The sequence below is a fragment of the Danio rerio genome, chromosome 15 (assembly GCF_049306965.1).
Source record: "Danio rerio strain Tuebingen ecotype United States chromosome 15, GRCz12tu, whole genome shotgun sequence".
NCBI classification, from domain to species: Eukaryota; Metazoa; Chordata; class Actinopteri; order Cypriniformes; family Danionidae; genus Danio; species Danio rerio.
The window spans coordinates 40963513-40991481 of record NC_133190.1 but is presented as its reverse complement, the minus strand read 5'-3'; the positions used below and the strand labels follow the sequence as shown (position 1 = coordinate 40991481).

Below are 27969 nucleotides of genomic sequence, written 5' to 3'. Positions count from 1 at the left end.
TTGATAAAAAGATGCACAACATTTTCACGCTAGAAAGCATGTTTTTTTGCGGGAATGTAACCGATTTCCTGATATGCTACAACAGCCCCTTTAAATATGAGATCAATGTAGTGAATTTTGACCCTCTCACCAGCGAAGCAGTAAAAGGCAGATAGCGTTGTCGCCAGGGTGGCCAGAGCGAACTGTGACACTCTCGTTGTCTTCAGTGTGAACGCACAGTAACGTATAAGTGTGGGATCATTATGATATCTATTTTGTTAGATTAGCTCCAGACTTGGCTTCAGCAGTGACTGATCTAATGTACATGCACAAATCTAATATATATGCACGAACATAATTTTGTAAGGCTTCCAATAGAAAATATAAATTTAAAAGAGAGATCTGTGAGGGGTGTACTTGTATATGTTGAGCACTGTATATATTTTTTTCGGTGACTTTACCTGCTCCAGTTCCTCCTCTGCATATTTCTGTCGGCTCAGCTCATTCTCAGTTCCCTCTCGGAGCTCCTTGAGTCTCTGCGCCTCCTGTTTGGCAGTGTTGATCTCGTCCCTCAGCTTCTGCTCCAGGTTCACCTTCTCCACCTCCACAGACCGGTGCTCTTCCTGAGCAATCTGCAGCCTGAGAAGAGAAAAAAAACAACACACAGAAAATAAATCACAGAAAACTACAGTCATACTTGACCAGTACAAATTGGTTTTAAGATATTTATTTTGACTGACCCCAGTGCATAAGTAAAAAAATAGCCAGCAGGGTTTAAAAAAATAAACACTTTATCAGTATGACTATAATACTATAATATTACTAGGTTCTCAACTAACAGAGTCCTCTATAGGTTGTTACATAAAGCAAGTCACCCAAGCAATGCTAAGTAACTACCCAAGCAATGCCTCGCAAGTTTTTTGACCATCCAATAAGTCATAAATTGTGCATTTGTATTATCCTATTGCGATTTTCCAGGATCAATTTACATTGCCAGGCTGCTATAGACCAATTCCAGTGATATAGTTGTGACATTTGCAAACTTAAAACCTAAATTCACAGAGAAAGTACAGTATATGTTAACATTATATTGAAACATCTGTTTATATTATATTTTTTCAAAACTACCAACCAAAGACTTAGGGGACTTAGGGAAAAAAAATATTTTAGCAATTAATATATTATAAATCAAAATTCTGTGACTTAAATTGCACAACCCAAAGGAAATAAATGTTAATCAAAAGGAAAAGAGTTGGCTCACTATAAAACAAAAATGATTGATTTTATTTTATTTTATTTTAATTTATTGTATTTATTTTTCTGTGACTTTGTCAAAATTTTCAAACAATTATATTTGATTGTACATTTTGACAGAACTGTAAAATACAAGCCTATACAAAAACATTTTAAAAACACAATTTTGGTGAAAACTTAATTTAACAATTTAAGTAGACATTTGCATGGAATTTCTCTATAGCCAAACCTTTGGTCATTCATGCCAATGCAAAACGTAGGTTTCAATGGTGCCAGCAGCAAAACTTTTTGGGCTGTGGAGAATGTAAAACATGTATTGTTCTCTGATGAATCCACCTTCCACCTATCCACCTATCTTTCCAACATCTGTGAGAGTTATGGTGTGGAGAAGCCCCAGAGTCACATTCAAGGTACATTCATGTGCTGTAGAAGCAGCTGTTAGCATCACTAATGTCATGGGTTGAATTCCCTGTGAATCCATAAGCTAATTTAATGTGAACATTGAAAGTAATGTAAGTCACATTGAATGAAAGCATCAGGCAAGGTAGTCCTATTAAAGTTATGATCATACAACCTATTTTTATGAAGGTTTATGGATATGGTCTAGATCAGGGGTGGGCAATCTCAGTCCTGGAGGGCCGGTGTCCTGCACAGTTTAGCTCCAACCCTCTTCAAACAGACCACCCTATAGAGTTCAAGTGAACTTGAAGACACTGATTACTTTGTTCAGGTGTGTTTGACTAGTGTTGGAACAAAACTCTGCAGGGACACCGGCCCTCGAGGATCAAGTTTGCCCATCCCTGGTCTAGATCAATCTTCTTATGACGTTGATTTCAATACAATAATAGTGGGATTTTTGGAAAACAAACACTAAGAGAGTTATTGTTTTGTTTTGTATTGTATTGTTTATTTTATGTTGTATTTTTTACAATTTATTTTAATTTAACCACATTTTTTAATTTTATTCAGCAACATTAAAATCCTTAAACTATATAGTGAAATGCAAATTAAAAAGAAACCTTTATTAAAAGATTAATCATTTCATTTCAGTTCTACATTTTAACTTGATTTCTGATTAAATGGATTTGCGAGTGTGAAATATTCAGCATGTGTGATTTCACTGGCATGAGTAACTGAAACTGGTTTATGCACTTAGTCAATCACATGACATCTCAGTCCTTTTGAGCCAATTAAATTGCGTTTCTACTGCTGAGCAACAAGCCACATGAGATTCAGGGATAAAGATGCTAAAATAAAACATGACCGATGACAGGAAATTGAGGCATGCTAGATAACATTCCTGTCAGACAAATAGCGCAGATAAGCTTTCAGAAGTGAAATCACAGTAGAGCCTTTAACCCAGCGGTGCTCTTATTAGCTCCGGGGTCAGTGAGACGTGGCTGAAGGCTCAGAGAGGGTCAACCCTTTACATAGCATATCATATCATATATCTTGTTGTGAAGGAAAAATAAAAGTATAGCAATAACTTAAATAATATTAAAAGAAATTTTATGACATGAGCAATTCTGAAAACAGAATGTGCATAAACGCGAGTCAGTACCAAAGACAAAACTGGATCTAACACACGGGAAAAAAATTAAAAAATAAATAAAAAACGTTAAAGGGCTCCTATTTTACCCCTTTTTTAAGATTTAAGAGAAGTCTTTTGTGTTTCCAGAATGTGTCTGTAAAGTTTCAGCTCAAAACATCCATCAGATTATTTATTATACATTTCAGAATATTGGAATTTTCTGCTCTGAACACCATGTAGCTGTTGAGGCCTGTGCCTTTAATGCTAATTATCCCAATCCACCATTTCCAAGTGCCTGTCAGAATGTGCCTCAACCGCCACCTCAGCTGCATTAGATAAACAGCACAGTGACAGACACGAAGGAAGCAGATCTCGTGTAACGTTTGTGAGAAATACTACTGTAAGAACTTTCCCAATGATTATTTGATTTATTTGTTGTAGAGTTGCAACGATGAGTCACACACAATGTTGTTACAAAGTTCCCACACACAGACACAAACACACAGCATGCACGTTTAGCTTCGCACTGTTTTTGCAGGGTAAATGTGACAGAATAGATAATAATATCCACTGCTGTTTAGATATCCATTATGTTAATGTACAGACTAAACCTGATTTAACATCCACAAACCAGGATTGAACCATCTTCTTTACTGTACTGATATGTGGCTGTGGTGATGAAGACGGTAAAATCGCTGTACTTGATTACAAACAAGCACTGTTTAAAAAACGTTTTAAACTCGTAAAACTCATTCTTGATCACATTTGATGTTGATTGATTATCACAGAGAGCTGAACAGATCTTTTAATCCCAGTTGCTTTACACATGTGCTGTTGATAGGATTATACGTGTTACAACGGAGACATGTTGATACGGGGCTGTCAGTCAAATTGGTGGGTGGGGGAACCCCACTCCTACATCGCGTTACGGTCAGCCTCAAAATGAGAGGGATTTGAATTCTTTATTTTAACGTCAGAAATAAAATGAAAAAAAGACACTTATTGTGTTTCTGTCACTCTAATATGACTGTGGACACACTATACCTACACACAGTTCTGTCTAAAACTGCTTCAAAAAGATGATTTTAAAACAGCTTCAAAAAGATGATTTTCAAAATAGGCGTTCTTTAAGATCACTCTAAAAAATAGTACACTGAAATTAATGTTGGGGGAAAATATTAAATATAATTGTAATAAACAGAAAAAAAAATGATTCAGTTTACACAAATCAAATTTAGTTGAAAATTTGTTGTATTTTTTATTTTAATTAATTATTTTTCTATTTCTTAAGATGTTTAGGGACCAAACTCCTATTTTAATAAATAAAAATGATGAACAAAATGGCTTTGTCTAAATGCACCAAAACATATTGGCTATATTCACTGAGAAATATATAAAAGTATTAATTTTCATAAGGGATGTACTCGTTTTATGTTAAGCACTGCATATATACATTTTTTTATTTATTGTTTTTTTTATTTATTAAATAACATAAAAATATAATTAAAATAAAATAAAAATAATACATAAAACAAGATGATGTATACATAAAATAAAAAACATAACACAATAAAATTGTAATAAAACATGAAATGTCATCAGTAACAAAAACGTCTGGCTGACTAACTGATCTGGCAAATGTGGTCGAATCACAAATTCATGTAGAACGCAAAAGAAAACATTTGTGTAAACAAACAAACAAAAAAAAAATACAGATTCCCATCAGGTCATCATAACTATCTACTATAAATCATCCATTAGCAATACAAAAGCTCTAAAGATTAAGAAGCCACATAATCCTTCATGTGGGCATTATATGCTTGCGTGTCCATGCAGCTTCATTAGAAACAACGTTCACAGAAAACTGATTGCAAGAGCAGGGTGTGGCCTAAAAAAATAACGATGATGTCATCAACAGGAAGGGGGATCGAAAACACAGACGACCAAAACTGAGCTACGACCGGATTAATGATTTTTCCAGACAGCAGAGAAAGGAACCGCAGGGCCTCAGATTCACTCAGTCGTGTCTATATCAAACCTGTGATCAATGTCCCCATAAAGGAAGAGGCTTTATCTGTCTCGGGGCTTCATTTTAGGGGACGCTGGACTGCCTCAGTGGGATTATGGGCAGAATAATTCTTAAAAGGGAGCTTGTTTTTTGAATGATGCTTAAATCAGATTAAACTGAAGCTTTTTCAACAGTGTGCATCACCTTTAGCAAGTGTTTTGAAAGGTCTGTTGTTAAAAATCAATCTCTTCATGAAAATAATGCAAGACTCCAGACTACGAGTAGATAGCCATATTCCGCAACCTTGAAGCTGCTTTTTTTGCTGAGCTGATGAGAGATGATATTGGGTTGTGCATGTGATATACAGTTGAAGTCAGAATTATTAGCCCTCCTGAATTATTAGCCCCCTGTATATTTTTTCCCCATTGTCTGCTTAATGGAAAGCAGTTTTTCAACACATTTCTAAACATAATAATTTTAAAAACTTATTTTGAATAACTGATTAGTTTTATCTTTGCCATAATGACAGTACACATAACATTTATTTTTCAAGATGCTAGTATTTAGCTTAAAGTGTCGTTTAAAGGCTTAACTAGGGTAATTAAGTTAACTAGGCAAGTTGTGGCAATTAGTTATTGTGGTTTGTTTGTAGAAATTTGAAAAAAATATATATTGATTAGGCGATAATAATATTGACCTCAAAATGGTTAACCAAAAATAAAAACTGCTTTTATTCTAGCTGAAAAAAAACCAATAAGACATTTTACAGAAGGAAAAATATAGGAATTACTATTTAAAATTCCTTGCTCTGTTAAAACATTATTTGGGAAATATTTAAGAAAAATCACAACAGGGGGAATGATTTTGACTTCAACTGTACATTGCACAATACAGCAAAAGAGGAAAGAAAAGACACTATTTACTGCACATTCATTAGCCTGATTAAACAGAAAAAGACAGCAGTGAGAGACAGAGTGATTTCAGAGCTCTCTGATATGAACCACGAAAACTGGTTTACTGCCAAATGAAACAATAGTGCTGTCATTCTCAACAACACTAATCAGGAAAACAGCTAAACATTAACATGCGCTTTTTAATGCGCTTTGCTACTTCCATAAGAGCTAAAACCACTGTTTTGGATAGCTTTTTATTCCACAAATCAGCAACTATTGTATGGGTTTTCCTGAAGTAACACTAAAAGAACTTATTGGCAAAAATGTAGGAACTTTTATTGTGTTAATAATAGTGCTGGGCAAAAATTAATCGTGATTAATTTCATCAAAAAAAAAAAAAGTTTGTTTTGACAATTCAAGTGTGTGTGCTGTTTGTATTTATTATGCATATATAAATACACACATGTATACATATACATGATGAAATGTTTATTTATATCATCTATAGGTTACATATCTACAGTTGAATTCATAATTATTAGCCCCCCTTTGAATTTTTTTCTCTTTTTAAATATTTCCCAAATGATGTTTAACAAAGCAAGGACATTTTCACAATATGTCTGATAATATTTTTTCTTCTGGAGAAAGTCTTATTTGTTTTATTTCGCCAAGAATAAAAGCAGTTTTAAAATTATTTAAACAATATTTTAAGGACAAAATTATTAGCCTCTTTAAGATATATATTCTTTCGATAGTCTACAGAACAAACCATCGTTATACAATCACTTGCCTAATTACCCTAACCTGCCTAGTTAACCTAAATAACCTAGTTAAGCCTTTAAATGTCACTTTAAGCTGTACAAAAGTGTCTTGAAAAATATCTAGTAAAATATTATTTACTGTCATCAAGACAAAGATAAAATAAATCAGTTATTATAAAAAAGTTATTAAAACTATCATGTTTAGACATGATTAAACAGAAAACGGGGAAAATAGATAGGGGGGGGGCTAATAATTCTGACTTCAACTGTATATGATAAAAATTATATGTACATTTAAATATCTATGTGACAAAATTGTTTTGTACAGTTTTGTTTCTGTGGATGTGTGTGTGTGTGTGTGTGTATTACATATTATACAGTACATAATAAATATATATAATAATCACACGCATGTGTATTGTGTAATTTTTATTTTGGATGCAATTATTTACGATTAATCTTTGCCCAGCACAAGTTAATAACAATAAAAATATATAAATTTTTTTTTTTAATTAAAAAGTCATATTAAGCATTTTAAAATTTATACTAAATGACTTTGTACATACAGTATGTCATAGAAAGACAGACTTTTAGTCTCATTTGTATTAAATATAAAACAAAAAAATGAATACTTTGTTTCACTTGTACACCACAATCTACAAGTGCACATCTGTAATTTGCACATCCACTTTTATTTACTGACTGCACTGTTTTAATGAATAAAAATCTATTAACATCTGGAATCCAAATCACTCTCTTCCCACTCAAACCTAACGTTACTCTCAAATATGCCATTCTGGAGCCAATACTTGTAATAATTTGTATTCCACCATCTGCAGAATGTAGTGGCACTGGTGCCTCTGCCTTCAAATGCCAGAGTAGAGCCCTGGAATGAATGGGATTTATGACTTCCTGACTCATGCAGTGTTTCTGATCTCCAGAAGATGGCAGGGCAGAGGCTTTTCGAGGCCTGACAGAAAGAGAAACAGGTGGACTGGGGGAGTAGTCACTGAGTGAAGGGCTAGTGTGTAAGGTGATCTCAACTTACAGTCAAGATTGAAAATCTACAACAACCACAGCAGGCCTGACCCCTGCCATTCACCATCATCCATAATAAATAATTGTCCATCAGTCTTACAAGCCATAAACTAATATTCAGCAAGACAAGTGGATTCATTTTTAGTTTTTTGAATATGTAGTTAAATATATAAGGTGTCCAATCTTTAATTAACTACCATTTCCATATCCATTATCCAAACAACACATTTCAACTGATCTGCCTTTTTTGCAAAGTCCATTAATGACAATTGTTTGCTTTACTCACCCGTTCAAACACATTCCTTTGTGCTGCTAAAAGTATGACTATGAACACAAAATACAAAGCAAATAACAGACAAGGCTATGCGTGCAATGAGTAATTAAATGCTTTTCTTTCACAATAGTGCACCTGCAGCCTTGGATAAACAGTTCACTATGAGTGCATGAGAGATGGAACTGAAATGTAATTGGAGGAGGAATCTGAATGCTATAGAAAAAAAAACACAACACTATATATGTAACAAATTATAGAAAGCCATTTGTATCCGTGTGATCCTCAGTCAAAAAATGAGTAGAAGAGAGCTTTACAAGCACTTTTCAGTTGTTCAGTCGGTCTGGTTCTTAAATCTGATTGGCTGATAGCCGTGCAATATTCCTGTAATAACAGCACTAGTACAGCCTCTTCACCCTTGTGCAATACTTTGTCCGCATAGAGTGACAGCAGATGAATAAACTCACTACAGTTTGACAAATATTGCTGCTGTTAGACAGCATAATGTACTTTCAGTTTTTTTCAGGCGAGAATGTTGTTGTTTAGATTGCAACTATGTATATAGTGCCTATTTTGAGTATTTATAATTTCAGAGATTCAGCACAATTGCGTCCATCAGCCTGTCATTGAGCAGAGCAAAGACAGTTGATGTTCAGTCACAAAATAGCGACAGAGACAGCATAATAAATCGATAGGGGGGAAAAAACTTAGCGTAAATTTCAAACTACAGCTGATCAAATGTGTCGAGTAGTAAAAAATGCCTGTGCAATTGTAGGTAAAACACAAAGACAACCAAATGAAATGTATTCAATGAGAATTAAACAGAAAGCACACGTCATTATTGAAGATTGTTCCCATCCCTTAAATGTAAAATTTCAGCTCTTACCATCAAAAAGATGTTTTAAGCAACCTCAAGTAAAGAAAAATGTGTATCAAATGTTATTTGTGCCGAGTGTCATTTGAATTTTAAATACTGGGTTCTAAGTATGTATAGGGTTTTAAATTGAGATTAATGTGATATATGTGATAACGTTGAATGTATTTGTGTTGTATGTTTTTTCTGTGATGTGTGTAATGTGAACGCTGTTGTGGTTGTGTGGTGAAGCCAAAGATAAATTTCCACTTGTAGACAATAAAGAAAATAAAGAAAAGTAAATCATCAGAAGTAACATTCTAAGTCAAACTCTCTCTTGTGTATGTTGTAGTACTGTGTTTATACTATAGTAATCTGGTAGTGTTTGCTTTGCTTTGGCTTTTTCAGGATTTATTATTGTGATATCACGATTGCAACTGAGAAATACTGGGAAATCTCTGTGGACTGATGGCATTTCATGCCGTTCAGCCTCATAATCTTAAAATGTCAGCAAAATCACCTTTTTGTCATCATTTTAGACATTACACTAGAAAATCATTCAGATACTATCCCTAAAGTGACGTTGGTGAATAAGCAACGGTTTCTGCTGTTCTGACGGTCAGCTGCAGATGTGAATGAATGGCGGAAGTAAGTATCTTCATACAAAACAATTGAGACTCTTTCTATTTGATTTTCTTTTTTATATACACGATTATTAAGGGTGTCACGATCCTCCAAATTCTTGATTCGATTACATTTTCGATTCTTAAGGCACGATTCGATTCTATTTTGGATTATGAATTAATTAATTAATGACCAATTAATTATTTGTCGCCTACCGTTTAAACTACCTGACCTGCATGGTCTTTGTTTTACCCATAAACAAATCATACAGTAAATGAATAAATGCAAGTTACACACATAATTACCACCTGTCAATCACTTTTTCTGCAGGACTCGTGAATAGGCAGTGATCTGTGTCGTAATGGTGTCGGTAAAAAAGACGCACAACCAACAGGAACCAGCCAACAGTATCTGAGGTGTGCGCTAAAATGACAAAGTACAAGTGAGTGAAAGATTGAAGCAGTCCTTTGACTGCCTGGACCTGCTGTCTCAAGCTCATATGGCTGTGTGTGCGTCTGTGTCTGTGTGGTCACGTGATGTGCATTTTTAGAGGTAGAGAGGAAGGAAGGCTGCTCAGAAATGCTACACGCCACTGTGGATGTCAAACGTTGTCATTCTAAAATGCCATTTAAAAACAAAGACAGTGTAAACAGGACCTGAGTGTGTACTTTTTGCGAGCGGATTTGCAACGGGGGCGGGCGGAGGATCGCGATGCCGGTGTTGTCTATCGGAGGAACCGTACGTAATACATACATAGCAGAGCTTGCAAAACTGTGTTTTTTTGTCGACAACACGAACGTTGTCAACATAACTCACTGGAAATCCAAAATGCTTCCACACCGGCGACTTTGAAAGAGGAGAGGGTTTAAGTTCTGTCGATGGGTCTCCTGTGTCTGCAGTTTAACAAGCACTTCAACAATCCTGTTTTTTTCCCGCTTGGCAAGCAAAGCTGACGTGACATGGGGGCGTGGCAGCATCGACGATTCTATTTTTTGATTCGATAATCGAAATTGAGCATAAATTTCGATCTACACCCTTAACGATTATGTAATTGAACTGTTGTATAAATGCAATATCATACTCGTAGCAGTGCGATATGGCTGTATATAGACACTGTACTCGACCTGCGGCCTCGAGCCAACGCAAGCCTCCCACCAATATACAGACATATCGCACTGCTACTTGTGTGATATTGCTCATATATAGTCAAGCTTGAAATTATTCATTCCCCTGGCAATTTCTGACTTTTTTGTTTAAATGTAAATAAAAGCTGAAAAAAATTATGTTTTCCCACAATTATGCATCTTATAAATTTGGGAGAAGCCTTATTTTTTAATTCAGGTTTTGATTCAGACTTTGTCAGGGGCATGAAAATAATTTCAAGTTTACTGTATATGTAGCCATGTTTTTGCTTCCATGTTTTTAAAATATTTTAAATATATTATTTATTATACATTTTATTATGTAATTACAGTATATATTAGGAAAAAGTACAATCTGTTTAGACAAATTATTATAATTTTTTACTAAGTTATAAAGAATTTGTATATGTATATTTCTAATGCCTAATGCTTTAAGGTTTAATTAAGCTACCAAATTGATTGAAACTACTTATAATGACCATTACCAATCAATCTCTCAGTGACAAGGTAAGGCAACTGCAAAGCACAGCCACCCACCGTTCTTAAGCAAATGTTAAATTCTCCTTCATAACATGCAATTCTAATCAGACTGAATTGTAAATTGGCATGCAGAAAGGGCAGTTAATATTAAGCTTCATTTCTGACTCAGAGTGAACGGACAGGGATCATGTGTGGTAATCTGGCAGCATTGGAGAGGAGGTTTGTCTGGTGGGAAATGCATCAAAACACCTACACAGGAAACTGCTGGAAAGCCTGACTCAACTGCTGCGGCCTTGATAAGCTTTCACAATATGTCTCAAATGAAAAAGGAAAAAATAAAAAAACCTACACAGAAACGGTCACTATTGCTTATTTAAAGGGCAATCTGACATATAGTTTCATCTTGAAATGTTCCTAAAGCAAGCCTACATCAAATAAATGGAAGTGATTAGAGATGGACCGATTGACAGGGCAAATAACAGACATTTCTTAGCACTAAATTTAGCTGGATATACGTTAGTTCATCTATTTAAAAAATCTACCTAAAGCTAGACTAAATTCTTAATGTGCAATGCTTGGGCTTCAATTCAATATACTGTATCAGCTGTGTTACCGAATGGGAATTAAAACCTGGGAAAGTCAGCAGAGACTGTAGCACTACACAAGCAGCTGTTTAACTTACTGAGGATTATTGCACACAGCGCTATTCTGTACTCACATTCCCAGATTCAAGTCGGTAAGGCTGTCATATCACCGAGCCTTAGCTAGATCCAATGTAAGATTGTGTCAAATCTGCTCTACAAGGTTGAACAGTCAAATAATATAAGCTAGATAACAAAATATCATCAATGTGAATCAGCCTTGAAAAATAAAGATCAGTGAATCACTTAAAAAAACACTACACAAGTGTGACATAACTGACCGGAGGGCATTTATTTTATTTTTATCCTCGAGTTTAAGCTGAGATGATTTGAAGTATCCGGGGTTAATCACCCTCCTCAGGGGGCCCAGAGGACTGTAGGCCTATCACCCACCAGCCACCAGAGATGTGACCCGATGACTGGACCGCTTGTGTCAGAACACAACATGCTGGAAGTCCATCACTGCAACACACACACCACGCATAGTTTCCATTGCCCTGTCCCCTTCACACACACTCACACACTTCATTCACATGTTGAGCTACACACACACTCTTGTGTTTCTCCCTAATGGTGACAGACTGCGAGTCTGCATGTGGACTTTCTACAGGACGCTAGCGGAAGACGGATGGTATTGAGGGATTTAGAGTATTATCTGCGTTACAACATTCCTAAAGATTTTTAGCATATGCGTAATGGTACTCTGACGTACTCAAATACAAATTCTGGTAATTATTCTAAGAGCGATTAGTCATTCGCTGAAATGGGGAACCTCAGGCAAAGAAAGTGTTAATAAGATGCTTAATCAAGAAATAGCATTAAATAGAGGTGAGAACCCACACTGGTCTCACTGTTCAGGTTACGATTATCATGCCATCAATTCGATATCTCAGTGCATTGACAGTGCTTTCCATACACAATCATATTTTACTTCACAGCAAGAGAAAACTGTGTAAATATATTTATATATTTTTTGTAATACAATTTGTTTTACTGATAAATAATGATACAATTCAGTGTTTATTTTACACAAATGTGCATTTTTCACCTGTCTTTTTACCATTTAACATTAAAGTCTGAGAACCCCAGGGGTCCCCAGGGGATTTGGACATTGACGATTTGACATGTTCCAGGATCGTTTCGTTCTTCAACACTCATTTGAGACTTGTTGTCGTAGTAACAGTTCTCGTAGCTCAAACCTGCGTAAAAGCAGGTTAATTTTATATAAACAGGATTAGATTGGGTCAGTTCAAGCAAAGATAACACTGAATGTATGTACCCAATACTGATTATCTCTTACAGTAGTTAGGCTATATACACTTGAAAAAATAGTAAATATATTTTTAACTATATATATATATATATATATATATATATATATATATATATATATATATATATATATATATATATATATATATATATATATATATATATAAAACTTATGAAATCTGCACTCCGAAATAAAAGTAAAAGACTGCCACCTGGTGGTTCAAAGAGAAGTATTATAGATATGAACTTTTTAGATGCAAAGCGTACATGTACAATATTTGACTTTTTTTTAAAAAGGATAATAATTTATGCAGTCATGCCTGTGTTTTGATCACTAATATGCCAGTGACTGACACCCCTACCGATATCAAAATTAATTTCTACAGTTATTCCTTACGCGATTAAAAAAAAAACTTGAGTAGGCCTATAGGCTACTATAATAAAGAAAATCTTCTTTAAATGTAGAACAAAATACATTGAAATGCATTGAAATATATGATGAATATCCTTGACAAATGAAAGTTTAAAGCCTGCAGCCCACAACAAATATGGAAAGTTATTGCATGTGATATTTAACAAATCGTTTACTGCTAATTTTATGTAATTTTGCTCACATGGATAATTGAATATTAATCAAATGATGTCGCAGCCACGCCTTCAGCCAATCGTTGCATTGCTGATCATGATTTCATGTACCGACAGATCTGTCCTTCACAACACACGCAGAGATCTCAGATCAGTTCATTCGGACATTTTAATCTGATTCGCGAATTTGTTTGAAGAACCAAATTAGCCAGAGATCAGTTATCAAGAAGAACAGATCCAGGATCTGCCAAATCATCTTAACACATTTAAGTGCGGTACGAAGAACGGACCCCAGGTCTTAACAAATAAATACAAATGAATAAATCTATTTAAATAGATAAATTAAGTTTTAATTCTTAAAAATAAAATAAATTAGCTATCAATTAGCCCACTTTACCAGGGTTATGTTTAGGCCAAAGACTTCAAGACATAGGCTTAGTTTGGCATATCTAAAGTAATAAAGGAAAAAGAAAAAATGTTAAAATTACTATGTTTCCTCTTTCTCCTTTTCTAGCCATTTCTCTTTTTCTCAAACAGATGTTCTCACTTGCCACGTACTCCCTTGCGGGCTCCATATCCTGTTCCCTGAGAAAGGAAGAAGCTGAGGCTCACTAAACACTGTAAACACAGACCAATCTGTCTGACATCAAAGCTATTAGGCATTACATTCAGAGTCAAACTTGCATGTGATGCCATTCTATATTAATAAGCTCCTCTGTGTAAAAACATCTACAGTATGTCAGTAGTTTCATCCACTATAAACAGTAGTACAAGGCTTGCCTGGAGATGCAGGTTGCTTCATAACCTAGCACTTTTGAAGTTTTAGACATGAAAATTAAAGCTGAGATGACTATGGCATTATGTGCATTGGAATGGCTAGACATTAGTCTAGTGCATATTTACGTATATTCAGACTGCACAGACTGACAAAGTCTTACATCTATGCCAAGTGCTTTGAGAGCCACAAGAGTTTCTCAAACTTGTTCTGTAATCTAAAATTAGAGAAAGAGCAGAACGGGTTCTCACTTCTGCTGGAGGTCATGAAGGCTCTGCTCCGCCCGCTGGAGACTGTCAAGGTCTTTCATCATCTTCTTCATGTGGTCTTTAGAGTGACGGTTTTGGATGTAAGCGAACCAGCAGCCTCCCATTCCAATGACTATTGACACCACCAGCATGAAGTCCTTCAGATGATTATGTCTGTTCACTGGGAGGAAGACAGAGTGAAATCAGTGCATGCACTAAACTAATAGACACATTATTTGCAACATCTCTTATGACACAATTACAGAAAATGTGCATGAGAAATCATATTTTACATTTACATAAATGACCTTGAATGTTTCTTTACATAAGGTTTTCGTGTAGAACAGGCAGTAAGGAATCAGTGCAAATGATCTGCATATGTAGACAGCAAAGTATGTGATTTGCTGTCTACATATGCAGCTTTATAATAAGAACATCATCATAATAAATATTAGAAATAAAAATAAATAAATTAGAAATAGAATTGATCATTTTGGAATGATCAATATTGGCAGAGACTTTGTAGAAATACTGGAGACATACTAGCAATTAGATGTTGAATTAGCCTTATTTCAGTTATTTTAATTAACCACACACACAAATTAACTGGCCACTTTAATAGGTACGCTTATTCAACTGCTTCATGAAAACAAAATCTTATCAGCCATATTTAGGCATAAAGATGGGATCAAAAAGAAAGAAATGGAGTTCAAACCAAGCATCGGGGCAAAGAAATATGACTACAATGACTAGAACATGGCATGGTTGTTGGTTTACCCTAACAGAACCATCTCCAAAGTTTACAAGGTTAAAAAAAAACAACAGAAAATATCCTGTAAGCAGCAGTTCTTTGGATGAAAGAAAGGCCTTGTTGATGCCAGAGGTCATCTGAGAATGAGTGTTTTAAGATAATAGAAAGCCCTCGCTAATGAGCTGGATACAAAAATTGTAATAAGTTGCCTAGTTTGACGAGTCTCACTTTCTGCTGACATTTTTGGAGATTTATATTATTATTTTAAAAGTGGGACAAAATGCATCGTACAATCAGCAAACATCAAACAAAGCCAATATTAGTATGAGTGAACATGTAGCCAGTCTGTTATTGTGTTGCTAAGCTAAAGGTAGACAATACTAAATATAAAAACACAGTACCAAAAATAATGGGCAAATAGCATCTTTAAAATAAGATCAAACTATTCTGGACTTGATGCTGTTCAGTATTAAAATAAAAAATATATACTGCAACAGCGCTGTAAAAATGCAAGGCTCCACACAATTCATTCATGTCCTCTTAAAACAAAACGAATAGTTGAACATAACAAATTCGAGTGGATCGAACATAAAAAAATTAAGTTACCCACCCATAAATTGTGTTGTTTAAGCTCATTTTAATGTAGTAGTTTGAATATGCAGCAAAAAATAATTATTTACAGTGAGCCTTTGCATAAGGAGTGCATCTAAGATGCTTTGAAATGCAGCTTACGTAGGCAGCTCAAATGGAGTTGGAACAGAGCCGACGACCTGTTTATGAGTGCGAAGCTGAGGTGTAGGTTGTAGTGCTAAAAGTTAATCTGCATTCTGCACAAAAAGGTGGAACAATATTTCAAACTCATGCATGCAAATCATTGGTTTGCTCTGCAAGCTGCCAGAACACTTTCCATAAAGCTGTGGCATGGCATCACAAGCTTTTCTCTTGGAAATATTGTACTGCTACAAAATAATATAGCATAGGCTGCAGTGTATGCATCTTGTAAAGGTTAAAATGTTGATTTAAATGTATTGTAGGGTTACACTGCCTTCTCCAGTCACAGTCCTGCAATACTTACCATTACACTGCCGTTGGGCAAGAATGTTAACCTAACAACAGCCCCGGACACACCATGCAGTCCTCACTCAATATATTACTCTCTCTGTACAGAAGCTTGATTGAATATAAAGAACTCTGTGTTGAGAGATGGAAAATAACACACTCTTCTTGACTCTTTAATCTCCAGGGAGTGCAATGCCATCTTGCATGGAGGAATAGTTGGTCTGTACAACTTATAATCTACAGTAAAACATACTAAAATAGTTCTGCCTTTAATTGTACAGATAAAGAGCTACAATTTTTGGAAATGTGAGGGAAGATTTAAACTAGCATCCCAGATTTGATGCTTAAGGACTACAAAATGATTTGAAAAACACAAAGTACACAAGGTTTTATACTATTTCTATTTCAAATGGCATTTAATCAATAACGTTGATCTATAAATGTAAGGCACAGCTGGTTTTGTAACTGAAATATCAATACCAATAATAATCAGGAAGACTGTTCTGGAAATTCTAAGTAACAGTTGCTCATCCAAACAAACTGAGGTACAATATGTTCTCTTTCTACTGCCTGAAAGTCATTGTCATTTTAAAACAAACAGCGTTCATATTGATTCAATAACACCACTGCATTTATAGGTTAATACTGTATATCGAATTAAGCCATATTGCTACTGCTTTCTGGCATGAAATGTAATACTTCTAAATAATTATTATAGCTTCTGTTGTACCTTCTAAGATATTTAAAGATATGATGCTTTACTTTTCTTAAGATCTATTTGCATGTATACGATCTGCACAAGCTGTAAAGCTCATAGATAAATTCCATTTATTGAAGGATTAACAGGAAACAGGTCAAAACCTGCCTTCCAGGTCCACATACCTTCTTGCATTCCTACAGCACAATTTGCAATAGTATAATATTTTCATTTCCTTCAAATGCATATGCAAGGAAAATCTGGTGAGGCTTCAGTGAAGTGTTGAGTTGTTGTCTTATGGTGGTCTTATGGCTCCCACAAAGTTGGTACCAATTAATTTGCTTTATCATTCCCTGTGTAAAACTTTGCCTCAAATTCAATGCCATTATTAACAGCTTGTGTTTACAATAATTATGGTAATGCGGATATGCGCATATGTGCTCAATGCGGAAAGGCGCATTCATGTATTTATGACCTTGAGGCTATAAAACTGTAAAACAATGTTCTGTCCTGTACTTCCTTTTTTGTGCTTAATGGAAACAAGAAGTACAATCATATTAGTCCAGTTCTGTCACTGGCTCCCTATTAAAAACCGCATGCATTTTAAATCCTGTTGATTCCTTGAAATTGCCTGAATGGTTCTTATCACATCACAGCCCTTTATGTGAGTAACATGTTGCTAATTCTGGTGAACTGATAATACCTAAAATATCAGAATCACTGTAGCACAGTTTAGGATGCAGAAACACCAAGTCAGCATAACTCTGGATTAAAGACTCACTTCTTTGCACTAGCACACATAACATAATCTTAATATTCAAATCCTATTAGAGTGCATTAATTAGGGAATTCTACTGATGTAAATGTCCATGACGTATACTGTAAACATTGTTTCAACAATGATGAATCTTTTGGTTTGATTTTGATTATTGCATGTTCATCCTTTTGAAGCTGCTTTGACACAATTGACAATGTATAAAGTGTTATAGGAATACATGTGAATTGACATGACTGGACATGTTTGCTGCCACATCTCAGGCCTTCAACATGTATATTTAAGTCTAAACCTGAACTTATTATGACAAACAGCATATAAAATGGATATATCATCTATAATATTTAAGTGTAAACTCAAAATATGAGGTTATGTTTAACGGGTTATAGACCTGCGAAGAACCTAATATGTATCTTCAGAAATATTCCTAAATACATTTAATAGTTCACACATCTTTTTAAATAAATGCATGTGCAATTTTTACAATGGCAACTGCAGTTTAATGTGTCTGAAACACATTAGATCTCAGCGCCTAAGTAAATTTAAAATGCTTGATTTAATTTATTTTAACTATTTGCACACCCTTTATACTGCCTCTTTAGGGCTTTTTGTGATATTTGTCTAAACCTTATATAATATACTTATATTATATACTGTATATAATATAAATTAGGGCTGCACAATATATTGTTAAGGCATTAAAATCGAAACGTGTGTATCCGCAATAGTCACATCACAGCATATGCAATGTTTTTTTTATTGACAATAAATATATAATATTTTGTAGAATGGGAGAATAGAAAGAATATCAGGACTTTTTTAACAATTAGCAAAGACAAATATTAACAATAAAAAATAAAAATATAAAATACAAATACAACCTAACCCCCCACCCCCCCATCCATACAAGGTATAATTGTGTTACAAATTTTGTCAAAACATTTCTCATTTTGATGTCACGTAAAGAAAGTTAAAATGGTTTATGGTAATAATAAATAAAAACAGTAATGTCCAGAATGATGCACCAATAAATTACATTTACATATATGATAAAACATTCAATCAAAACAATAACATAAAATAAAAGTAAAAAAAAAAAAAAACACTAGCAAAATTAACAATAATTGTACGAAAATAATGAGTTATTAAAGTCTAACAGAGGTAGTGTGTCCAGAAATGGTCCCCCAAAGTTGGTGGGCTTTTGTTTGACAGAATACAATATTTTTTCAGGAGTACTATAAGATACAAGCTCATTGATTCAGTGATTTTTTTTTTTCTCAGGAGGGTTTTCAGATTTCCATTTTAGAAGTATGCATTTTTTTAGCTGCAGTGCTTGCAAGCAAAATAAAATAGTACAGCATATGCAATGTTGAGTTGGGACTATAGTTGATTACAATCAGTGCAGAGTTTAATGGAGTAAAAGTTGATCATCTGCATGTGTTTTTAAAGAGATAGTTGACTCAGAAATTAAACTTTACTATTTATAATTCACCCTTCACATGTTCCCAACATTTGTTAGTTTCTTTTTTACGTTGAACACAAAAACAAGATATTTTAATAACTCATAAACGTTGAGTAAATTTACATTTTTGGATGAACTATCTTTTTTAAGAAATGTGACTGAGATCATTTCAACATTACAGGGTTTAAAATATCCGGCCACCAGAAATTATGTTTTTTAACTTTTAGAAAGATTACATTATATACAATAAAGACAGTATTTACTGTTGATTATGCGATATCTGTAGACGAATACTGTTAGTATTCTCACTCTCCAAAGATTTTAATTCACGTTTATCTTTGCTATAATGTATTCATTTATGCTTGTAAGGTACTAGTATTATGTTATTTGAGATTTACTCCACTCTAAATGTACCATAGTCGCTCTAAACTAAGATTTTTTTCAAATAAACCTGTATTCACACATCGTAATATAGTGCAGCCCTAATATAAACATATATCACCTATAATTTTCAAGTGTGAACTATAAGGTAAATATAAGATTACCATTAACGGGTTATAGACCTGTGAATAACCAACTATATATTCTCACACATATACCTAAACACCTTTTAGTACCACTAAAACCACAACCACAGTTCACTGTGTCTGAAACATGTGCACTAACAGCTGAACAATGGCTCTAGCATTAAAACGGCAATAGACTTTGATGGGACAGCAGGCTCTCTGGAGACAGATTATTCAAATGATGTTTTCAAACATTAAAGCGCAGGCTTTTAAAACCTGTCATCACTGTCACTGATTTACACAAAACTAAAGATGTTTGAGTTGTGTTTCTGACAGAGGTATTGTCTCGAGGTGGTCTGTAGATCGATAGGGAGGTGTTGAGCTGTCAAACACAGACTGTGCCATCTGCATGTGTTTCCTAAGCCAGAGCTCTTTAGAGTCAACCTACAGAATGAGATCTGCCACATACAGATGCTCTGTCCTGTATCAAGTCTGACTCCCCGTTAAGAGGTCTATGAGAGGGCCATCTCAGCCATTGTTGACAGCAGACGTTTCTCTAATACCCAGCAGAGTATAAAATGTTAATGGAAATGCCTTTAAAAAAAGATTGCTAAATTTGAAGTGTGAGATTGTTGATTTTCGTAGCATTTTTTTTTCTGGTTCGGATTCTTTATAAAACCTTCTTTAGCATTTTTTCACTTTGATTGATTGTATTAATATGCATCCTTGTTGAATAAAAATATTATACATTTTAAACACTGTCCCAAACACTGGAACATCAGTCTAATTTAAATAGGGCTAAAAGAAACACATATCGTAACAAATATATTGACATATAGTCAACTCCATAGCGATTTCTGATTAGTTTTTAATAATTCAGATTTGAACAATTAATCAGCTGAATAAAATCAATAATTGATCATTGTTAGATATATATATTGATGTATTTAAGATATAAACCCCATTGATGGTCAATTGCTTTAAGTCATTAGATTAAATACTTCCGAGATTCCTTTTTAATTCCAATATGTTTGCATTGTGAGTGGAAGACCATGTCTACATAGTACACAAACTATCTTTTTAAAAGTGCAATACATTTTTTATTTCTTTTTTTTAAATTTCCCAAATGATATTTGATAGCGCAAGGAAACTTTCACAGTATGTCTGATAATATTTTTTTCTTCTGGAGAAAATTTTATTTGTTTTATTTCGGCTAGAATAAAAGCAGTTTTTAATTTTTTAAAAATCCATTTTAGGGTCAAAATTATTAGCCCCTATTATTCGATACTCTACAGAACAAACCATCGTTTTACAATAACAGGGCTCAACAATAAGGACTGTAGACAGGATTGTTACTGGCTCCAATCGGCCGGTAACAATGAGCACGTTATTTTTTTCTGTAACCTGGTAACAACCAGTACAGCGAAAAGATGACAACATGGCGGCAACATCAAACTATGAGGCTAAAAGGAAACGTCTGTTCTGAAGTCTTGGAAGCAGACAATTACATGTGTACAAAATAAGGAGAGAGAAAAAAAAAAAGCTGTTGTCAGTTTGGCAAGCCATTTTTATAAAAATAATTTCAAAATCCAATAAAATACAAGCACATTTTCCATACTGCTCTTTCATTTGCATACAATATTGAATTTTGCTCATGATACATTTATTACATTTTACAGACATTGTTTTGCCACATTATTTGAAATATCTGGCTAACAAATAGCTAATATTACTATATTTTTTTTCTGGTGGAGCCAGTGAAAACTTCGGCAGGGCATGTAAAAATCTCAACCACTCACCCTATTGGCCCAGTAGAAAAAATCCTTAGAGTTAAACCCTGAATAACTTGTCTAATTACCCTAACACGCCTAGTTAACCTAATTAACCTAGTGGTGCCTTTAAATGTCACTTTAAGCTGTATAGAAGTGTCTTGAAAAATATCTAGTAAAATATTATTTACTGTCATCATGAAAAAGCTAAAAGAATTCAGTTATTAGAAATGAGTTATTAAAACTGTTTAGAAATGTGTTGAAAAAAATCTTCTCTCTGTTAAACAGAAATTGGAGAAAAAATAAACAGGGGGTCTAATAATTCTGACTTCAACTGTGTGTATATATATATATATATATATATATATATATATATATATATATATATATATATATATATATATATATTACATAAACAGAACACCTGCACATTGTTCAAAACATCTCTGACAGGATGACCCAGCTTTTTCAGCCAATTCGCTGCCTAGGAGCTGTAAATTTAAAAATGAAAATATATAAACAATGGCAATAAAAGAAGGGGAAGAAATGTCACATAGCTAATAAAAACAAATGCTTTAGCCACATTTGGAACAGCATTCTGTACGAGACATTTAGCGCTGTGCTATATCACAATCGTAAAATGTCAAACACCATAGGTCCGCTGCTAAAACAACATAACAGAGGGAACGTGAAGCACTCCGTTATGTCAGCCCCGGTGTATTCTGGGTTGTGGCGTAAATCAAATCACATAGTAGTTTTACTGTACAAGCTGTGACGTGCAATCATTGCTCATGCATGCGTAGAAAAACACAGAAATGCACGCTGGCACCGACTGATCTCATTTCCAGGTCAAGGCAGATTCTTTAGATAACACTCCCAGGAATGCAACAGATTGTGTAAGAACGTGCTCTTGGGAAAGTGCATTGTGCAAATACAAAAAAAAGGCGCTCAGGAAACAAAAGAGAGTGAATGGATCAAAAACAGACTCAGCATTTCGCAAATCTCTCAAAACCTGCCAAACGTGTTCACCAGCATTCAGGAGGTTTAGATATGGGCCGCATCCGTTTCAGTGCGCCAAAGACATGTGCTCAGAATACAGAGTAACTGTCTACACCCTCCCCATCCAAGCCCTCCAGCAGGCGACTATGAGCCTTAGAAGATCTGCAAGTGGAGATCGGCTAATTGGTCTAAGAGAAATGTAATAAAATGAATGAAATTGTATTTATTAAAATGGCAGAAACTGGGAGTAAGACATTGATCTTTCTGGTGTAGAGCCAGCTGTATCTATTCTTTAAAAAAATGAATAACAAGCCTTTTTAATATTCTTTTTATTTCTTTTTTAATAAAAAAATTATTTTACACTAAAAACTGGAATAATTATGCTTAAACACAGATTCATCACAGAAATAAAAGCATAATTTGAAGAAAAAAAATTACAAAAATGCTATTACTGAAAACTGAAAAATTGCTAAAACTGAAAAATGTTGGAAAAAATAACTTTGTATAAGCAGCATTATTATTTGTAAAGAAAAACGTACATTTAAATGCCTTAAAATTGAATATTTTTTCAGATTTTATCGATTCATATGAATTGTTTGGTATGAACATATGAAAAAAATATTAGGAAATCTGTGATTGGAGTTTATAATTTCAAAATGAGAAATATTTCTGTTATAAAAACACATTAATCTGCTTCATATGAGTGTGTTAACCCCCTGCCGGCATATGGGTTAGTTTTATGATAGATTTATAAGTCACTATCCAACATCATTACAGCATGGAAGAGGCAGAAAAAAATGTAAATCTACTCCAGGTGTCTTCGTCTGACAGAAAAAAGGTCACAAACAGAAAGTATGACTTAAGGGTGAATAAATGATGCTGTAAAAGTCATTTATGGTCAAACTAATCCTTTAAACATGACAACTGACAACAAGAAAATTATTAAAAGTGTTATTAAACATCTCCAATGATTAGCTGCGTGCATATTAGTGCTCTATTGAGAACCATATGTGGGTGTAAAAGCCTTGTTGATGCCAGAGGTCAGAGGAGAATGGTCAGACTGGATCGAGTTCATAGAAAGGAAACAGTAACTCAAATAACCACTCGTTACAACCAAGGTATGCAGGAGAGCATCTCTGAACACACAACACCTCAAAATGGGCTACAGTAGCAGAAGATCACACCGGGTGCCACTCCTGTCAGCTAAGAACAGAAAACTGAGGCTACAATTGGCACAGGCTCACCAAAATTGAACAACAGATCACTAGAAAAACACTGCCTGGTCTGAAGAGTCTCGACTTCTCATTTCTCATCTTCTGATGGATATTTCCAGCAAGATAAAATGCCTTGTCAAGTAGCACGAATCATTTTAGACTGGCTTCTTGAATATGACAATGAGTTCACTGTACTCAAATGGCCTCCATAATCACCAGATCTCAATCCAATAGAGCACCTTTGGGATGTGGTGGAACAGGAGATTAGCATCATGGATGTGCAGCTGACAAATCTGATAATAATAAATAATGATGCTGTCATGTCAATATGGACCAAAATCACTGAGGAATATTTCCAGTACCTTGTGGAATCTATGCCACGAAGGATTAAGGCAGTTCTGAAGGCAAAAGGGGGTCCATCCTGGAAGTAGTAAGGTGCACCTAATGAGGTGGCCGGTGAGTGTATATTGCAGTGAACGAAAATATTGCAATGTCAGTTTTTTTTCCAATATCATGCGGCTGCATACAAAGGCTTTAAATGACAAACCATATCATTTTTTGCATAACAGAGGCTTCCATAAAATGGTTGTACGAAAACTAATAGCTCCAATCCTAAATCAGAGGATGCAGAATATTTGCTTTTGCTCCACCCTAGTACAGATAAGGCGGCTCTTCTAAACTTATTTGCATGTTTTATTTGGCTCCCATTCATCTGACATGAGCAGCCAGCTCACATTACAACATGTTTAAAGATTAATATAGATCACCTTAAAAAAAAAAAAAAAAAAAAAAACCAAACACAGGCTATAGACCATATTAAAAGACCCATCTAGAATAGATGTAAACACTCTAACATGACAGGTTTACAGCAGGCTGGTTGAGGGTATTAGATTAGTGACTTTATATTTACTATAGGGAAATGTCACTCACTCATTGGGGCTCCAAACAGCACCGTATCCAAAGCTTTGAGTTGGAGTTTCTGAACGTGACTCCGGTCCAGAATCTTCAGGACGGTTTGTGTCAGAGTGTTGTTCTTCACGGCCAGTCTAGAGGAGTGAAAAACATATAATATAGTTAAACAACATATAATAAAATGCTACAAAATTCATTCATTCATACATTCATTTTCCTATGGGTTAGTCCCTTTATTCATCAGTGCCCTTCAAGCTGCAACCCAGTAGTGGGAAACATCCATACACTCTAATTCACACATACAATATGGCCAATTTAGTTTATTCAGTTGACCTATAGTGCATATCAATGGATTGAGGGGAAACTGGAGCACCCAGATGAAACCCATGCCAACATGGGTAGAACATGCAAACTCTACACAGAAATGCCAACTGACCCAGCCGGGGTCAGTGCTAACCACTGAGCCACCGTGACACCCAGTACAAAATTCAATTCATGTTCCAATGCAGCTCTACATTATTGCAGCATTACAGTCAAAATCAGAAAAGTTAAGAGGTTGTGTATAGGTTGGACAGTATATAAACATTTACAGTATAGATTGGAGTGCCCTTCTTAAAAGAGGATGTCTATTAGGAGTGGGAGGCATCAGGATTCTTTTTTTCTTAATTTTAAATTGATTCTCAAAAGTTCCAATTATGTATTAGGGATTGAGCAATGTATCAATTTTCAATGTATCAAAGTTCACACGCATTCCCAGAACTATCGTTATCTGCAAAAATAAATAAATAAATAAACAAACAAATAAATAAATATAGGACAATTAAATAAAAAAAAAAAATTCTACTTCATGTTTGCATTTCTTATGTAAGCTTTCATTTATCTGAAATTAGTACATGTATTTTTGTTATTTTTACTATTACTATTCAGCATTAATCATTTATTAATTGTTTTTTTTAGAGTTGAACAATACATCATTTAAGCATCGGTATCAAAATGGCGTGTATCTGCAATAGTCACATCGCATAATTAGATAATTTATTAAATATAAAAAAACTATTATTATATATTCCTGTATAATAGGGCTCTGTGAAATTGCAAAAAAAAAAAAAAAAAAAAATTTGCGATATCATGTTTCATATCATTCGGTATCAATAATTATTGAACATTTTTTTAACAATACATTTGGCACTATTAGGATTTTTTAACCACTTTATTTTAATTTACCGACATTGCTAAGGCAAATAGTTCTAATAGTTAAAAACTAAAATATTTGATCTATTTATAATAACATAAACATAAGTGATAAAGAGAAACTTAAACTTTATAAATAAAACATACAAAGTGTGTGGTTTCCTTCATTTGCGCTTGCGCTCCCCTGCCCACCATCATCAACGGTTTGGATAAAACAGAGAAACAATTGCTGCATCTTTGATTAAGGTTTATGGAGAAAAGTAAAAAGCACTGCAGTGTTTGTCTGAGGTAATTATTCTGTCGTTATTACTAAAACGTGTATATTTCACATAAAATGTGAAGCAGATTGGTTAGTTCTACTTGCATGAATAGCAATGCACATGCAGCATTCGAAAAGTTGGTGCAAACTGCATGTAGGTGCGCCCGGAAAATGCGGGCCTCTATTGAAAATGACAAACTTACACCCTAAGCTTTTTGGCACTGCTTCCAAGGCGCACGCTCAGCAGCCACATTTTAATAAAACTTAAGCCTTCATACCGAAAAAATTTTTTTTCCTATCGATAGTGACAATTTTGTTCGGTCAATAAATACTGATACCGATTTTACCGACCATCCCTTTTGTATAAAATTGTTTATACACTGAAGACCATCTTATTTTACATTAAATTGTTACATTTTTGTTTTTGAATACTGTTATACCCAGAAAACCGTCGTATTTATAAATGCTTTAATCATTTACTATAGTAATTTGTTATATTTTATGTCGCTGCACTCCACAGAAAGATACTTGATCACCTTAGTCAATCTAAATTATTGACATTTTTTCAAATAGAGTTATTAAAATCATCTGGTGAAATTTTATTCATAATTGCAACATATAATTACAGAAAAAAAAAAATATATATATATATATATATATATATATATATATATAAAAATTGTCATGTCAGATTACTTCAGCGAATCTCTATTCTGTATTAAAAATTAGGTTGCAATGATTTGGGCCTGTGCGGGCATGAGCTCTAAATAGAATAAGTGCTGAAAGGCGCACATACACATGCTGCAGAATGCGCTTCATTTGGACAAATGGATAATTACACTCAAGGTGCTTTTGATCCTTTGTGTGGCTGCATTCCTCTTGAAAGCAAAAGCAAAACCTCTGGTCATCATAGGCTCTGAAAATGACTATTCATTTATGGAATGTGCCTGTTGTAATTGGCTTTTCTTTACATTCAGAGCTTGTTTATCCTGAACAACCGTTTAATAATTGTCATACAGAGATTCCAATTAATAAACAGAAGCATAGAAACTGTAATTGTGATTAAAATGTAAATGTTCTAAAAGATGTAAATGGACAGCAGAAGAAATAGGAAAAATATGAGGTAAGAATCGTAAACGAATTAGATCGAAATCGAATCATGAAGTCCTTAAAGATTCCCACCCATAAAGTCTGCGTGTATAATGCAAGTTCAATGAAGTGTATTAACATATAATAAAGTGCTGCAGACGATAGTGAGGAGGAAGCCAGACTTTTCTCAACAGAGTCAAAAGGAAAAGTTTAAGAGCTTAAAAAAAACACTTGACCACAATAAACATTTTTAATCCATGAATAACGTGCGGTCAATGAAACCAATGCTCAAGATAGCACAAGTGTTAAGTGTTGAGCGGTTCCTGTTAAAAAATTTTAACAGGCAGGTCAGAAGCTCGAAGCACACGCTCTCAAGAGAATGCAATATCTACTGCTCTTTTCTTTAAAAGATGATGCCTAATTTTAACACCGCTAGTATCAGCAAATTGTGCAAATGACATTTTTTAAAAGTGAAGAAAAAATAGATACGTGCACATGAGAGAGAGTGACAGTGTTAAAAACAAATGCTCAATCAAAACTTTTAAAAATCCTGAATGAATATTAGAGTTGCTTTTGCATGCTGAAGGAAGGACAACACAATCGCAAGTATTTCTTTTGGACAGGTAACGATAATTGAAAACTATTTTAGTCATGCAAAGCTGATGTCGTTTTTTTTTTACAAATGGGTTATATGCACAGAAGTGTTGTTCAGCCACTGAAAACTTCCGGCGATAGATTGATGTGACTATTTTCGGTTTCATTAGGGATGCTTTTAAAGTATTGATAACGTAGAATTTTTATTTAGTTTAACAACAAAACACAAGTAAATAGCGCTACATGCTACATTGAATATTCCATTCTGAAATAGCATGCAAGTATGGCTTAGTTATAAGTGTAATTTCTGCATACCTCCGGCCAACCATTAAGCATA

The 27969-nt window shown here is 34.3% G+C and overlaps 1 protein-coding gene across 8 annotated transcripts in view; it reads right to left on the bottom strand.

The window, feature by feature from the left end:
• stim1a (stromal interaction molecule 1a) overlaps positions 1-27969 on the bottom strand; it is a 76537-nt gene that overhangs the window by 14569 nt on the left and 33999 nt on the right. For all 8 annotated transcript variants that reach the window (XR_012390521.1, XR_012390523.1, XR_012390522.1 and 5 more), the window contains exons 6-8: positions 24518-24633; positions 14359-14536; positions 441-618 (exon numbers count right to left, since the gene is read on the bottom strand). Coding sequence is in view for 4 of the 8 variants with exons in the window: in NM_001044799.1 (NP_001038264.1) it covers positions 441-618; positions 14359-14536; positions 24518-24633 (472 nt within the window). In the remaining 4 variants the exon portion in view is untranslated. The remainder of the gene's footprint in view (positions 1-440; positions 619-14358; positions 14537-24517; positions 24634-27969) is intronic.